The 17,560-nt window shown below is 39.4% G+C and overlaps 1 protein-coding gene across 1 annotated transcript in view; it reads left to right on the forward strand.

Moving 5' to 3' along the window:
* Window positions 1-17,560, forward strand: part of sart3 (spliceosome associated factor 3, U4/U6 recycling protein) — a 29,899-nt gene that overhangs the window by 5,519 nt on the left and 6,820 nt on the right. Inside the window, exons 2-17 of the mRNA XM_061906556.1 lie at window positions 778-904; window positions 989-1,093; window positions 1,164-1,348; window positions 1,525-1,630; window positions 4,919-5,043; window positions 7,243-7,398; window positions 9,336-9,474; window positions 9,545-9,652; window positions 9,745-9,822; window positions 9,906-9,964; window positions 11,078-11,187; window positions 11,272-11,384; window positions 11,446-11,522; window positions 11,593-11,752; window positions 15,998-16,446; window positions 16,508-16,660. Of these exons, the coding sequence (XP_061762540.1) occupies window positions 778-904; window positions 989-1,093; window positions 1,164-1,348; window positions 1,525-1,630; window positions 4,919-5,043; window positions 7,243-7,398; window positions 9,336-9,474; window positions 9,545-9,652; window positions 9,745-9,822; window positions 9,906-9,964; window positions 11,078-11,187; window positions 11,272-11,384; window positions 11,446-11,522; window positions 11,593-11,752; window positions 15,998-16,446; window positions 16,508-16,660 (2,250 nt within the window). The remainder of the gene's footprint in view (window positions 1-777; window positions 905-988; window positions 1,094-1,163; window positions 1,349-1,524; window positions 1,631-4,918; window positions 5,044-7,242; window positions 7,399-9,335; window positions 9,475-9,544; window positions 9,653-9,744; window positions 9,823-9,905; window positions 9,965-11,077; window positions 11,188-11,271; window positions 11,385-11,445; window positions 11,523-11,592; window positions 11,753-15,997; window positions 16,447-16,507; window positions 16,661-17,560) is intronic.

The raw sequence follows: 17,560 nt of genomic DNA on the forward strand, positions 1-17,560 counted from the left end.
GTGGGTGGGACAATGCTGGGTGCTGCAGAGACATACTGACAGAAGCAGAGGAAGAACTAAGCAGAGCAATTGGTAAGACTTTTGTTTAGGCGGTGGCTCTTTGCTGTTAAGGCGGCCGCCTTAACAACAAAGCGCTGCGGGAAACCCTGCCATTACAGTTAAAAAGGTGTATAGATTCATGCAGTACATATAGTTTTTCTGTCAAAATGGAAAAAAACAAATACATTAGTAAGAAATGACTATGGTTTTTAGACGCATATTTTTTAAATGTTCGCGGGCCATTAAACATAATGTGGCGGGCCAGATCTGGCCCACAAGCCTTGAGTTTGACATATTTTGCGCACACAAATACTTCACTTTTATTAGAAATCCAATAATGAAGTAGTCAAGTAGATTTGCTTATGTAACTACTATAATGGGGGATTTGAAAAGTGCAAGATGATGAATGGAATGGTTTGAAACAGTTGGGAAATGTTCCAAATACAGATCTAAAAAAAATATTTGTATATTTTATTTGAATGTGAAAACATTTTCTGGAAAATGTCGAATTCTTGTAAATGTGGGACTTTTAGGAAAATAAAAAAATGGTTTCACAGCTGTCATGAATAAGCATTTAGAAAGTGGAAATGTTTAGCAGGAAATGCGTGACTGCTCTTCGGTTTAATGAAATTTAGGTTCATCCTGAAAATTTACTCAAAATCTGAATAGCCCCAACTAAATGTGAGTCGTGTGCCTCTCTAAATACAGTTTACATTAATTGTCTCTCCCCTTCCCCAGCTGTCGATCAATGCCTTTGACTACAACTGCCACGTCGATCTCATCAAGCTACTGAAGCAGGCGGGGGAGCTTGTTCGCCTGCGAAAAGCAAGGCAGAAGATGAGTGAACTTTTCCCTCTCACAGAAGGTTGGTGTATATACTCTTGCAGGCTTGCATTCACAGAAATATATGGATTGCAGCACCTGAGCTTTTTTCTATTGATTCCCACAGAGATCTGGCTAGATTGGCTCAATGATGAGATCCGCCTGACTGAGGAAGAACCAAACCGAGAAAAAGTCAACGAACTTTTCGAGCGGGCTATAAAAGATTACATCTGTGAGTATGGCGAACCTGGAGCGGGCATTTGGCTGCAACGCAGTCGTAACAAACTGCTTCTTATTTTTAGGCCCGGATATCTGGCTTGAGTTTGCCCAGTATTCCATTGGTGGTATGGGATCACCAGGTGGCATCGAAAGCGTGAGAGCCATCTTCGAGAGAGCCCTCACTGCTGTCGGGCTCCACATGACTAAGGGACAGACGGTGTGGGAGGCGTACCGAGAGTTTGAGAACGCCATTTTAGCCACTGTGCAGGTCTGTGTTCTCTTTATTTAGACACCATTTTAAGTCATTTTTAGCAGCTATTACCCACTTTATAATTATATTTTCATATATACAAAGTTGCATCATATGTGTTTGGATTATCACTTACTCCACTCACTTTTATTTAGAATCATTTTCTTCCATCCTTCTATTCTTTTTCCTTTCAGCCTCCCCCTGGCAGGATTCCCAACCATGATGAACAAGAGCTGCTGAACAAGCAACTGCAGCGCATCCATACATTGTTTCATCGCCAGCTGGCCATTCCTTTAATGGGTAAGGATGCCCTCTTCTCACTCCAGATGGGTTGGTGTAGAATGAGCAACATTCTGGTTTGTGCAGCGTACAGCTGATGACTCAGCCTGAAAAATACAACAGCTGTACCTTAGTTTTTACATGAAAATTATTTGTTGAACGCAAAACATTATGACCTCCAGCGAAGAAAAATCCATGAATGAACCGCACCGTTAAAAAACTTAATTTTTTGTGTGCTGGTAACCCGTTCAGGAAGGTCAGACTAACTTGAATCATACGGGAAAAAAAGCAAAGCATTTGTCCGCTCCTATCACTCAAAATGATCTCAGAAGTACCTCACCTTATAAGCTCTATTGGTTTTGTGACGGAGCTCTTAACTCAAAACAGTAGTATCTTAAATCAACGTCGCCACTTCTAAATATTTGCAAATTATTTAATTAGTGCTTAGCCCCCTTAAACGGCAAAATTTTTAAATGTAACATGCCTTTAAAAACCCCCTTAAACTTTTATATTAGAAATATTGTATAAAACAATACAGCTTGAAAGTGTGACATGGAAACACATTGCTTTGGGGGTCTTTCTGGACTCTAAATAGCTTATTTACATGGCTTAGTACAAGACTGTACTTAAGTCTCGTTTTTTTTTTTTTTTTAACAGTTCAAAGTATGGCGTGAACGTGCGGCATCATTAGCTTCCACAATCGTGGTCGTGATTGCTTAAGGGGAGAAAAGGGATTTGGTGTGATTTTTCCCATTTGAAAGGTGAAAGTAAGCCAAAGGAAGTCGGGTAATGACGCTAATAAAGCGAATGTGAATAGCCTGGAAACAGCCACGAGATAATCAAACATGACTTTTAACGCCATCACCTGGTACATGTTGGTGTGTTAACGGCATTTTCACACTGGTGAAGTTGGCTCAAAGCATTTTTATTCAGTTACACACGTAGCATTAAGCAGGCTGTTAGCGTTAGCCAAGCAACTAGCTGCAGGTGACAAACAAAGTATAGTATTTTGGAAAAAAGCATATTGTCTGTTTACTTTTAGGCTTGGGTGAGCACAAAAAAGTTAATGAGTATTATTTTCAGAGCTGTCGCATGGTGATTAAGGTAGTCAAAAGTAATACTGAGGTTATTCTTTAAGAGAAACCTGCTTATAAAATGAGCAAGGGGGCACCCTCCCTCCATCTCGGACACATAAGAAATGAAATCTGTAGATTATGCGCAATTTTAACGAGCCTTAACAGACTTTGTATTAGGAAATTCTTCACCGGTATTAAAACTGACTCCATTGACGAAATATAAATAGGTTTGGCTTCAACAATGGAGGCAGCTTGTTCGAATCTCTTGTCCATTGGATGTGCTAATATGGATCAGTTCCACCAAATAAACCTATTTTTTTGAGATAGCAAGCCTTTTGAATAGGATACAGTTAGTTTTCGTGCAGTCGCTTAGTTTCTGTGCTCGTATGATCCATTTTAATCCTGTTTGCTGCTCTCTCTGACATTATTGTGGGTACAGTACAACCAAGTAAACAAAACCTACATCCAGCAAAATATGGCTACCCGGCACCCAAAATGCATTGCGATATCAAGTGGCCTTTTGAGCCCTATATAATAGAAAGTACTACTAACAACTACAGTAGTTTTATTAAGTAAATTAATAATAATGTAAATGGAGAGTGGACTTCTACTGTATTTCATTCGGGCTGTTTCTTCGTCAAACACACCATCAGCAACTTCTCTATAATTCCATGGATACATTTCTGCCGTTGTAATATTTCAATATTCTTTGCTGGCGTTAGACTCATTCTGCTTCATTACGATGCAGACTAGTAGCTATGTTTCCATTGCAGTTTTTCCTCAAACTAAAAGCTATATTTGAAAAATTTCAACAAAGTACATTTGCGACTTGTAGATTTTTCCATTAAAGGGTGTATTGCGTTATGAGCCGTAAAGTCTCGTTCTATGAGACTCCACTTTGAGGAAGATAGACTCTTTGCGTTTCCATTGTTTTGGAGGTGTGATTCCAATTGCAGCCACTGCTGTTGCAGTGATTTTCAATAGAAGACGAAGGCAGCAGGTGATGGCTCAATGCCAACGTCCTTACGTGGCCACGTATGAACAATTTTTGTGAGAGAATTGTGAACTAGGAATTCACAGACAAATTGTGGATTCAAGGACCCCCTCGACATTGTTCGGGCATGTGGGTGTCTTCGAGCCTGTGAGTCAGCCTCTATTGCCGGGAAGGTACCTGCGAGATGGCCCGGTGCCTCCTCTCTCCCCCTGTCTAACCAATCGGAAGCGAGACCAAGACGACCCGTCTGCCCAGTTGTCCTGCATAGGCGCCCTGCCGGTCATGTGTGTAGGTTCCCTGTAAATGCGAAAAAAGTGTTTCCATACATCTTTTGCAGTACACTTTAATAACGAAACATCTGAAAAACCACCTTGTGAGAGCGTACAAATTTTTTAATGATATTTGAAAGCTTTTTGGAAAATGGGTCTTTTCATTACCAATTTCTCATTGCAATATTTAGATTTTGCGCATTTGTAGGGTTAATGGAAGCGCAAGAATTGCTTCGCCAAGTTGGCGACATGCTCGGTCATGTTTTTGATGATTTATTTCTTCAATACAATAAATATCACCCACTTTTTCTTCCCCTGTTCTTCACACTCGTTATTTCTTACCATGGTTGGAAAATAAGGTTATGTTGAAGCTAGCGAGTGAAAGTAGATGTTTTGGACAGAGTTTCACAGGGTTCACTGTGACATTTACTATGCCAACTAATGACGGGGATGTTTGTAACTCAGAGTTTTGCTTGCAACTTAAAAAGTAACAATTAGCTAAGAGACAGCTCTTATCTCAAAACACTTGGGGACACTCTTAAGTTGAGGTACAACTGTAATACAAAACACATTGTATAAATAATTATAGTTTTTATGATATAGTCACGCTACGAACATATTTGGACTCATGCAGTGTATTATTTACATGAAAAGACTGAGTCACCAACGAGTGGGATTTTTTGTTTGGTTACTCGATTTTGTGGAATGATAAACACTGTGTCGCAAACACACTAGTTTGTTGTTTGGATGTAAGATAACACAGACAATTATACAAAAACATGTTGTTAGGAACCAAACTTACTAGGTACTTACAAAAAACAAGCAATGCACTGTAATTCAGTAAGAAATTATTTTGCTGCGAAACATTTTGATTTGATTTCAAGCCAATAGTGGAGGTTTTTTGAAAGCCTATTTTAATAATGTAAGTGTTTGTGTGATATATGTGGCATTAAAATGGTCTTTTCCCTAGACATGGAGGCAACATATGCAGAGTATGAGGAATGGTCTGAAGATGGGGCACCTGAGACAATCTTGCATCAATACAAAAATGCTTTGCAGCAGAAAGAAAAGTGCAGGCCTTTTGAAGAGTCACTAGTAAGTAAGCGAGTTCCAATGAGAATCCATACTTGCTTTATTGACACTAACATCACCTGGACCATCTAAATACGGTTCTTAGTGCTTTTTACTCTCAGGGTTTTAAGGTAATGAAAAACCTGGAAAGGCCATGGAATTTTAAAATGCAATTTCCAGGCTTTGGAAAATTCATGGAAAATAATATTTTTCTTAGAAATGTTGGAAAAGGTATGAACGTCAGGCACACCCACTTGCTCGTTACTTTTGCTAGCAAAGTGGCAATGTTGAAAAGATGCAAGCAAAGTGCACTTTCACTTACACATGCGTTTTTAAGGATAAACAGAATTGGCGGCTGGCAAAAGACACTGACTCAAGACTTACTGAATGCAAACTGTGTTTTAAAACATTTCAATATTGGAGAGGCAGCATTCCCACTTGAAGGGGAAAAAAGCACAAAACAGTAATACAGTTGTTGTCAGCACAATACCCATTGGTGAGTTTATGAACCCCGATGCTGGATTACCGTCAACAATACTAATAGTTTCACTTTCCGCGGCAACAAAGCAGACAACTTTGGACATTTCTGTAAAATATAATGTCCTCAAAGCCGAGATATTGTGTGCACTAAAAAAGGGAAATTTTTTTTACACATTCAAGTCAACCGAAGACACTAGCTGTCTTTTTGCCACCATGATCCTGGACAGCCAGGTTGCAGCGAAAATTAACTGGTGATAACAAGTGTGCCCATGGCTGTGCTTTTGGGCTTGCTCTGCGCTTACTGTCAATAGTGTCTTAACAAATTCACACTACTCATTCAAGTCATACATGGACACGAGGGGTCTTGTCACCCTCATGTTCCCGCAGAGCTAGGTTGCAGCAAAAAGTAACTAGTGAGAGCAATTGTTCCTACAGTGGGGCAAAAAAGTATTTAGTAAGCCACCGATTGTGCAAGTTCTCCCGCTTTAAAATGATGACAGAGGTCTGTAATTTTTATCATAGGTACACTTCAACTTTGAGAGACAGAATGTGAAAAAAAAATCGAGGAATTCACATTGTAGGAATTTTAAAGAATTTGTAAATTATGGCGGAAAATAAGTATTTGGTTAACCATTCAAAGCTCTCACTAATGGAAGGAGGTTTTGGCTCAAAATCTCACAATACATGGCCCCATTCATTCTTTCTTTAAACGGATCAATCGTCCTGTCCCCTTAGCAGAAAACAGCCCCAAAGCATGATGTTTTCACCCCCATGCTTTACAGTAGGTGTGGTGTTCTTGGGATGCAACTCAGTATTCTTCGTCCTCCAAACACGACAAGTTGAGTTTATACCAAAAAGTTCTATTTTGGTTTCATCTGACCACATGACATTCTCCCAATCTTCTGCTGTATCATCCATGTATCCATTTTGGTATAAACTCAACTCGTCGTGTTTGGAGGAAGAAGAATACTGAGTTGCATCCCAAGAACACCATACCTACTCTAAAGCATGGGGTTGGAAACATCATGCTTTGGGGCTATTTTTCTGCTAAGGGGACAGGACGATTGATCTGTGTTAAGGAAAGAATGAATGGGCCACGTATCGTGAGATTTTGAGCCAAAACCTCCTTCCATCAGTGAGAGCTTATAATGGTTGACCAAATACTTATTTTCCACCATAATTTACAAATAAATTATTTTAAATTCCTACAATGTGAATTCCTGGATTTTTTTTCCACATTCTGTCTCTCACAGTTGAAGTGTACCTATGATGAAAATTACAGACCTCTGTCATCATTTTAAGTGGGAGAACTTGCACAATCGGTGGCTGACTAAATACTTTTTTGCCCCACTGTATGTCTGTGCTTTTGGGTTTGCTCTGCGCTTACTGTCATTAGTCTCTCTACAAACGGCATAGATAGTGCTGTTTGACAAAAGATTAAACCACCATTTGTCCACCAAATGGTTTTATATGTGAAGCTGTGGGATGGAGCAGAAGTAAAGACTAAATATTTTAGAACGGAAAAAATTACAAGATGTATCTAAGTGTGTCTGTGTGGTGTTTTTTGTTTTAGAGAGGCACCATATATTCTAGATGTAGAGCTAAATGTCCGATAATTTGTTTTTGGTGGTACCAATGGCACAAAATAATTTATTTTCGTCATGGAAATTCAATAAAAGGATATGGAGAAGTTGGATCATTGATGAAACAGTGTTAAAACTTTGTACGTTTGTCTTGTTGAAGCTGGTAGCAGAGACGCCTAAACTGGCCGAGTATCAGGCTTACATTGACTTTGAGATGAAGGTGGGGGACCCAGCACGAATCCAGATAACCTATGAGAGAGCTCTGGCGGAGAACTGCCTGGTTCCAGACATGTGGACAAAATACACAACATATCTTGTAAGTATTGGTCAAGCTTTAAATGAAAAATAATTTACCGGTAATCATCAAACAAATGAACATTGAGTGAAATGTTTGTTTTACTGCCAATGAAAAAACGCTTGCCTTAGTGTTAATTTTGTTGACTAATAATTTTTGTCTGTTATTGTCAGCAACCTATTTTCCCCTAACTAAAATAGGACGAGAACATATTAAAACAAATACACTTTGACTAACTTGATAGCAAAATTAACAGTTTTAGTCAACAAATAAAAACGAGATGGAAATGTTCACAGATATGAAATCCAATCATTTGATTTCGTTGAGTAGATGGGTGGGACAGTTTTGTAATATATCCGATCACAGTTTTTTTAACCATATGTATTGTGCTGAGAGTGAGTGATAGAGGAGATCCAATTAGATGCTTTTCATTTTGAGAAAGGAAAGTTTTATTTCTCATCGACAAAACTATATATAGAATATTTATATTTATATAAAACAACTTACACATACTAATGTATATACACCTGGGGGCTCGGGACAGACTTCACTTTTGAGGCTAACAGCAGGAGAGAGTAATGACATCTCCATAACTGTAACTTGGCCAAAGGAAATACTAGCATAATACTTCAATTATTGGTACTCTATGAGCAACTGCTCTGCTTTGCCAAGTTTATACACCTTTACTGTGCTAATCAAGTGATTAGAAATGACACATTTTACAAATCATAGTTGTGGCTCTGACAAAATATTGACATTACAGTTAGAGAAGGGTTTAGGTGACAACAGTGAATCACATGGTACAAAGAACAGAAAACGATACCAATGAACTCTTTTCTATGTTTACACTGGACACCAACTATGATTTTTTTGCCCTCAATTGACACAGGTCATGTATTTTTTTGCCAGTATAATCACTCCAAACTGCTTAGATTTGAGTTTGAGTTTGAGTTTATTTCGAACATGCAAGCATACAACATGATACATCACAATTCCCAGTTTCTCTGGAAAATTTTGGACTACATCAGGAAGTAGTCTGAATCCGTTTGGAATCTGATCTTGTAAAATGTGACTGCAGTCTAAACGGCAATGCGACCTGTGTGCGACTTTTACGTCATATTTGGTCAAGCTATGTCATTCGTGTGCGCAGCACACTTTCCTTTTTGCAGTTCCCTTCTTCCTCCTGCTGCTGTTGTTTTCCATCATCTGCCTACTTCCTTTACACAACATGGTGTCCATGTTTTTTCCTGTAGTAGTGACATCATTGTTCACTTCTGAAATTTGGTCAAGTTCTTTTGTTTTTACTTTATCGAACTGCAAATGCAATTCACACATAGGCTGACATTTAATTGCCATACTGGTGTGTGATAGAGATCACATTTTACTTGTATACTAAACAGTCTGCTGGAAAATTCAGATGTCGAAAATATCCCATTTTTTTCATTTTGGCCTGCGGTGTAACCGTAATATATAAGACTCTACAGCAACCCAAGAGAACACGATAACCTGTTACTAATGTCACATTGGCCAACATTATTCAATTGCTAGGAACACTTATAGAACGCTGACTGTTCCACAGCAGATGAAAATGCTAAAATCTGGTAGACAAACTGTATGAAGCTGAAATAGCAAAAAAAAAAAAAAAAAATGTCTGAAAGACATTCATTAACATTGATGTGTGGAGCAAAACATTAATGACTGCATCATTCTTAAACATAAACTCATGATACTTTTGTGTTAAACAAATACTAAAATGTCTTTTCTTTTATACTTTATATTTTAATCAAATTGCTATACTGTAATTTTAGCAGACGAAAATGTTGTGAAATTTACTCGACAAAAACAAAATCAATTTAGATGACTAAAATTAGACTAAAAATATATTTTTTTTGTTAAAAGACTATGATTAAAACTGCTCTCAAAGTTAACACTTATTATTTTTTCTTTGGCTTCTCCAGGACCGTCAACTGAAAATCAAAGACTTAGTTCTGTCCACTCATGATCGTGCTGTCAGAAACTGCCCATGGACTATGAGTCTGTGGAAGAGCTACCTGCAAGCTGTAGAAAGGCACGGGGGAAGCCATCAAACTGTCTCAGGTAAACTTTGTGACCAATTGCAGCACTTTCAACATGTCAGTGAAGTTACTGAATGATACCCCGTTTCCAGATGTGTTCGAAAAGGCGCTGAATGCGGGGTTCATTCAAGCTACGGATTATGTGGAGATCTGGCAGGCTTACCTCGACTACCTGAGGAGACGTGTGGATTTCAGCCAAGGTGAGAGCAGCATCAGATGAAGCCATCATTTGTCTTTGTGTTTGGAAAGCGTTTAATTCAGCCATTGTTCCTCCGCTGACGGCTTCTCACAGAGTCGAGTAAAGAGTTGGAGGAGCTACGAGGAGCGTTTACTCGCTGTCTGGACTACATGAAACAAGACGTCGAACAGAGTAGGGGGATTCTCATTCACAATGTTCTGTCTGTTTCATTACAACTCAATTCCAGTCTGATTCATTGTGTCATGACGCTGCAGGATTTGGGGAAAGTGGAGACCCTTCCTGTAACATTATGCAGATTTGGGCAAGGATAGAGGTACTATGACACTTACTTTGAAAAGAAGAACCCCTTAAAATTATGCTTTTTCTGTTTAAAGTGTTTGACAAATAAGACCACTGTGTGTTAGTCTGGATTAGGGCTGCACAATTATTTTTTACCAATGTTAAAACCATATTGTGCTAGGTGAAACATAGTGTTTCCCAAAGGTGGGCAGTTGTTAGTGTAATGGGGTCCTGGAGGTGGGAGGGCCATCTAAATGTGACATGAGCATGTAATTTTTTTATGAAATACTCTTAATAAAAGGGCTAAAATAACAGTCATTTATAATTTTAAATTGTGTTTTTGTCCATAATTAGTGTTAGAATTTCAGCTTTTTTTCATTAGATGACGCCTTAAGCTGTATTTATCCATTTTTTTACTTTTTTCCGGGCCATTAAACAGCAACGTTCGGTAGGTTACCCGCGCGTCATCATTTAGACACCTCAGCTTCACCTAATCATTATTTGTAGTGTGAAACATGTATACAAAAATGACAAAATACAAAAATATAGCATATTTAGTGTAACAATAGTATTTGTCTTTTTATGTGCAATTACATTTCCGCTTTCCCTGATTCATACATATAAGCAGATGCAGGGGGTGCATGAATTCTAATGGGGAGCACGTCTCGCCAGACAAGTGTCCCCAGGGTCTTCTGAACGATGGCTAGCTGTTAGTCATGCTAGTGCGACTTCAAGGAGAGAAGCAGAGCAGTGTGTTGTGTAGGCGTCCACGCCTGTCACCACCTAATGAAAGCAGTTCGACCTTTTACGCACGCCGCGTTAGACTCCACGGAAGTGAATCGAGGCGACTCACTGCAGCAGCCTGTGAAAGGTTTGATAATGCCGGCTAGCGAGGTGGTTGGTGTGGTCATGGGGCTCTGTGCGCATACACAATGGCTTCTGGCAGGGCTTCAAGACGTGCCGCTGTTACTTTTCTGTTGCGTGACTAAAAGTGCTTGATTTGATATGCAGTGGAACCTGCTGTTTAAGTGTTAATATAACAGACAATCTCCCTCATTTAATCGTGGCAGCCGTGATCGTGGTTTGAATGTGATTAGTAGTGGAGCCCTAGTTTGGATCAGGAATAAAGTCGTCGTTGTCTTTCCAGGCCCTGCATTGTAAGAACATCCAAAAAGCCAGAGAACTGTGGGACAGCATCATGACAAAAGGGAATGCCAAATTTGCCAACATGTGGCTGGAGTATTATAACCTGGAAAGGTCTGTCAGGCATTAGAACTGATGAACTAAACCTCACTTCTTGCTTGCTATGATTGCATCATCCTTTTATTGCTTTCTCTGCAGAGCTTATGGAGATTCTGCCCATTGCCGAAAAGCTCTTCACAGAGCGGTCCAATGTAGCTCAGACTACCCAGAACACGTGTGTGAAGTCCTACTCACCTTTGAGAGAGTAGAAGGTGAGCTCCCCCACGCGTGGTATCAAGTAAGCACATCTTCACGACTTGTCTGATTACTCAGGTTCTTTGGTTGACTGGGATGTTGCAGTTCAGAAAACCGAAACTCGGCTGAACAGGCTTAATGAGCAACGGGCGAAGGTTTGATGCAAATTATATAAAATGTCTTGTTGCTGCCTTATATCATGACCATCCTTGGACTGTCTGTTAGGTGGCAGAAAAAGAAGCCATCCATGCTCAACAGGAGGAAGGACGAGCTGAGCAGAGGCGGAAGGCCAAGACGGACAAGAAGACTCAGAAGAAAATTCAGAAAGGAGGTCGATTTGGGGAGAAGAGGAAAGCAGATCAGGATGACTGGAATGACCACACAGGTGATTCGTATAGTTATAGTTATCAGGCTTGTGCAAACTTCCAAATTTGGAATTTCAATACATTTGAAGAATTTGAATTGAATTTGTTTCACCCCACAGGTTATTGAGTTGGAATTACAGAAAGTAGAATTAAATTAATTACAGCCAAATAACAGGAATCATTTGTCATGTGGAACAAAGGTTTTGGCCTAAATACTAACAAATACTATACCAACACTCAAATTAAACACACATTACCTCCATTTTAAATAGTTAAAGTAAAGCACTCTAAGAAATACATTATGTTTTCATTATTTGGGACTAATAATAATGCATCAAATAAATTATCTGTTTAGAAACAATGTTTTTATTTTTCATTTTCAATGAAAAGCATTTGCTGTAATTAAAATATAAAGCGTGTATGAGGTTTGTACTAATACTATTTCTATAAAGTATGTAAAACAGTCACGTATGAAATATTCAATTTAAGGATTAATGGCTTTATTACCATATTAGCAAACATGAGATGGAAATCTAGTACCCAAATTTGGCCCAATGAGTACCACAGGAATGATAGCACATATATATGTTGTTAATAGCATAGGCTAATAGGAATATAGTAGTAGGAATATATTACCACTATAATAGGATAAACAGAAAACACTTGAATAAGTTGTGATCCTGTAATGCAAATAAAATGTAAAAAAATAACAGCAAACCACATTAAAAGCTTAGTTCAGCACAGTTGATGCATGTGTGAATACCTTTGTTACACGTGACATCTCGCCCGGTTGCAGACGCGTCACGTCCGATTGCAAACAAACACAAGTTCAAGGAAACAACTTAGAGCAGACTCCGCCAAACACCCTAAAAGGTATTTTGCAATTTTCAACACCAACAAAGCAAGTATGCTTGGTTAAACATGCTCGGACATAAAGTAAAGCTCCACTCTTCCAAAATGTGCTCGTGTAATGCTAATTTACATTGGATTTTCCATAGACAGGCTACTATTAGCAGTATCGATTTTACATGGCGATTGCAACACCTCTAAATTTGGTAATGAAAACTACAACTCAGATAATTTTTCACCCAAAAAATACCTGGTGTACAATAAGTACAATACTTGAATTATACACACTTTGTAGGGCGCAACATAACACATTCAACTTCATGGAAAAATCTACTTCCTCGTTAGACAGCGTACAATAGATAGCCTATACAGTACTGCCATCTAAAGTCTTGGAAGTGCAACTGCATTACAAATGAGACTCAAATTTGATCAGAAAACAATATGTAACAACTACACAGTACAATTATCATAATCAGCTCATTTTTAAACGTTATATTAAAAAATAACATTTTATTATCAAACAATTAACATTTATTAACACACAAAATTACCGAAAATTGGTACCGTTGAGTATCTGAAATACATACAAAGAAAAAATAGATTTTTAAATTCTACTTCCTGTTTGCAATTTCAACTCAAATTGAAGTTCATTTTAATTTAGGAGACATTCTCAATTAAATTTGCAATTTTGCAAAAGCCTGCTGAATATAATTACCGTAAGAGTAGATATAAAAAGTTAACACAATCTCTCATGGTATGATATGTAATAGACAATTTGACATTTGTTTTCCCTCCAAAATATTGTGATCTGTTACTGTTCAATTAATAAAAAACCTGATATGTTAAGCGATCAAATGTAAGTAATAATGTATTCATAAGTAAGCCTAAAAATTATACTTTATTAAAGTTGTGCTTTAATGATGGCATTAAAAGGGGAACTGCACTTTTTTTGGAATTTTGTCTATCGTTCAAAATAATTATAAAAGACATAACAAACTTTTTTTTTTTTTCATTCCTAATATTAAGTAAATGGGATCGAAAGTTTGCTTACAATGGAGCCAATTAATACGTACAGACCTAACTGCTAGGCATCTCTGCCTGTCGCACCTCCTCCAGTGCACTTCGAGGTCAGCTGCAGGGTCGTCAGCTGGTGCCACCGTTCACTGATGTTTCGCCCCCAAGCCAGGACACCTCGCGGTGGGGGGGCAGTGGCTACGCGGGGACGTCTCCCCGCGCCACTCCCTGCAACTGACCTCACTGGGGTGTTGAGCCCCAAGTGTTGTCCCTCCTTCTTAGCCACATCCAGAAACTTGCCTTCTCTGCCTCCTCTGCCAACTCCTTGATGGCCTTCCTCAGGCTTGAACCGGTCATCCCCGCCGCACGCAGGAGCCGGGTTGCAGAACCTCCTACGAAGCCCCTGCATCCAATCTCCACGGGGTGAATGGACGTAGACCAGCCTCCACCCTTGCAGTCCTCTATTAGAGATGCGCGGTTTGCGGTTTCATCCGCGGAGGGTCGGGCGGGTGACCTGACAAAAAAATTGATTTTAAATAGATTCGGGCGGGTGGCGGTTGAACCATTCGGAAATATTTAATATACTAATATACATAGTTCAGGGATCGGCAACCTTTGCCACTCAAAGAGCCATTTTGACCCATGTCACAAAGTAAAGAAGACAATAGGAGCCCCAAACATTCTCGCGAATATCTGCTGGCGGTCACCCAGATAACAAGAATAAGGGCGTGCTACGAAGTCATTACCTTTAATGCCTTCTACAACATGTACAAACTGCTTGCCAGTCCAGCGACATGTATGCAGCTTCCGCAGGTACATGCACACGACTGCAAAGCATACTGGGTGATACAGAGTACACTGATGCTTGTGATATAAACAAGTTAACACGCTTACTAATATGCGCCACACTGTGAATCCACACCAAACAAGAATGACAAACATATTTCGGGAGAACATTCTCACAGTAACACAACATAAACGCAACACAACAAATACCCAGAATCCTTTGTATTCATGACTATTCCTGACTATATTATATACCCCGCTAGCACCAAACCCCAACTCCCTCCCCCGTGCGTCGGTAAGGTGGGCGGGGTTGGGGGCGCGGCGGTGTAAAATATAGTCAGGAATGGTCATGGATGCAAAGGATTCTGGGTATTTGTTGTGTTGCGTTTGTGTTGTGTTACTGTGAGGATGTTCTCCCGAAATGTCTTTGTCATTCTTGTTTGGTGTGGCTTCATAGTGTGGTGCATATTAGTAAGAGTGTTAAACTTGTTTATATCCCAAACATCAGTGTACTCTGTGTCACCCAGTATGCCTTTCATTCTTGTGCGTGAATTTGCGGAAGCCACATACAACATGTTGCTGGACTGGCAAACAGTTTGCACATGTTGTAGAAAATATTCGCGAGAATGGTCGCGGCTCCCATCGTCTACGTAACTCTGTGAAACGGGTCAAAATAGCTCATTGAGTGGTAAAGGTTGCCGACCCTTGATATATAACAACGGGCGGGCGGTTGCGGTTTTGATAAAATGTTGGTTCCGGTGGATGGCGGGTGGGTGACGACTTTAGTGATGCAGTTGCGGATGATATAATTGCCTATCCGCGCATCTCTAGAGACTATGGTAGCAGCGCAGTTCCGCCTACAAAGCCCTTAAAAAACATCCAAACACCTCTATTCAGGTTTTATATACAGGATGTAAGTGTATATGTAACATAGTAATCGGCACATTTATAATATAATTTAATATTTACGTATTTTAATCATTTTAAGCATAAGCAGTGCATTAATTTCAAAAACGCATCACGTTTGCTTTTTTTTTCTACATTACTGATTGTTACTGACTTCATGAGAGCCAATGAACATAGTAAAATATCACTTACTGTACAAGGTCAGCTGTCATTAGGATGCTGACTGCTGGGATGTTCATATATTTCCATTTAGGTGGCTCATAATGACTCATAATCCTCACAAAGAAAAGGGGTTGGAGGATCAAGAGTCTTTTCGTTCGTCCTCGCCAGTTTCGGGTCCTAAATGGCTGTTAAAATATTAATTTTACAGTCCTCTTAGTGACGTTTTCTTTGCCAAATCCATCATATTTATATATTTTAATAAAGACTGTACTTGTGTCTAGAGAGTAGCTGAAAATGAGTTTCCCCTACTTGAAAGATCAGCAGCTGCCACTGCGAGGGTCAACCGACATATACTGTTAAATTTGGCAAAGGTAGCCCGCATCATGAAGTGCTAAATTGACCCAAAAAATTTTCCAAAAATGCCATTGGCCAATAATTTAAGCAGGTGATGTTTTATATTGTATAATGATGTTGCTTTTTATATTAGAAAATCTGTTAATTCAAGTTGCTTCTTGTAATGTAAAGACATCCATTGTGTCAATCGACAGAACACGCTCCGAAGCGACACAGAGGAAAAGGCGAGAAAAGCACAGAAGAGTACATGGAGACGGATGTTGGACAATTTGGGAGGAAGGCTCCTCCTGGCTATAAAGGTTCTGCACCTGCAAACAACAAATCCCAGCAGGCCAGTGCACAGAATCAAAGCAATGACAAGACTGAGCTTCGGAACGATAGCAACAGCGTGTTCGTTAGCAACCTGACGTACACACTGGAAGAGCCTGATGCCAAACTTCGGACTCTCTTTGAGACCTGTGGACCAGTTAAACAGATTCGCCTTGTCTCCAGCAACAAAGGGATCTTCAAGGGCTACGGTTATGTGCAATTTGAAAGTGCTGTGTCTGTCCCTGAAGCCCTCAAACTGGACAGAAGCGAGGTGGGGGGCAGGCCTATGTTTGTGTCTCCGTGTGTGGACAAAACCAAGAACCCAGACTTTAAGGTAAGTAGTAATTAATTATTTAATGGTGTGACTTCACTTAGCTAACTTAACCTCTCTGTAGGTGTTCAAGTACAACACGTCTATTGAGAAACACAAAATCTTTATCTCTGGGCTGCCATTTTCCTTCACCAAGGAGCAACTCGAAGAATTATGCAAGCAACATGGCACCATTAAAGAAGTTCGTTTGGTCACATATCGCTCAGGAAAGCCCAAGGTGAGACTTGAACTGCAAGGTGATGATAAGGAATGTGCCGATCGGTCGTCTACCGATCAGTATCTACCGATTTAGTGAAAATGTACCTGATAGGCGTCGCCATTGTCTAAAAATGCCTTTCAATGCTGATCATGAGCACCGATCCCCTCTGGCTGATATTGTATTCACTTTTAGTCCTCTGACTGACACACTAGCAACTAATTACAGGTAAAACTCAAAACATTAGAATATTGTGCAAATGTTTGTTGATTCCAGCAATTACATTTACAAGATTAAACTAATATGACATAGGCTCATACCATGCAACTCAAGATATTTCAAGCCTTCTTTTGATATAATTTTGATGATTATGGCTAACAGCTTATGAGAACCTCAAATCGAAAAACCTCAGAAAATTTGTCATGGTCATCAAAATTTTAACAAAAGCTTGGCGTAGCTCACATTGCATGTAATTAGTTTATCTCGTATATTAGTTTCACATTTGAAGTTGAATTGCTAACATAAATGAAGTATTGCACAATATTAAAAACATTTTTAATTCACCTGTATGTATCCAGGGTGTACCCCGCTGATATAGGCTCCAGCGCCCCCCGTGACCCCGAAAGGGACAAGCGGTAGAAAATGGATGGATGGTATCTCCATACAGTATACCGCTCCCTTAAGCTAATAATAAGCACTTCCATTACGGAAAATAAACTGCATTTCTTAGTATCTTAATTAGTATCTCAATCTTTAACCTTAATCATTATCAACTTCAAGTACTATTATCACTGTTTTACACAGAAAGCAAGCCAGGAGCAGGCATGGCGGCTAAGCTAGCCTAAAACAACAGAAGAAACAAGTGCTTAGTATTGTTTAGGAAGTGTAAATGGAAGCACATTACAGCAGAAAGTAAGTAGA

Source organism: Nerophis ophidion, linkage group LG07 (genome assembly GCF_033978795.1).
Source record: "Nerophis ophidion isolate RoL-2023_Sa linkage group LG07, RoL_Noph_v1.0, whole genome shotgun sequence".
NCBI lineage: Eukaryota > Metazoa > Chordata > Actinopteri > Syngnathiformes > Syngnathidae > Nerophis > Nerophis ophidion.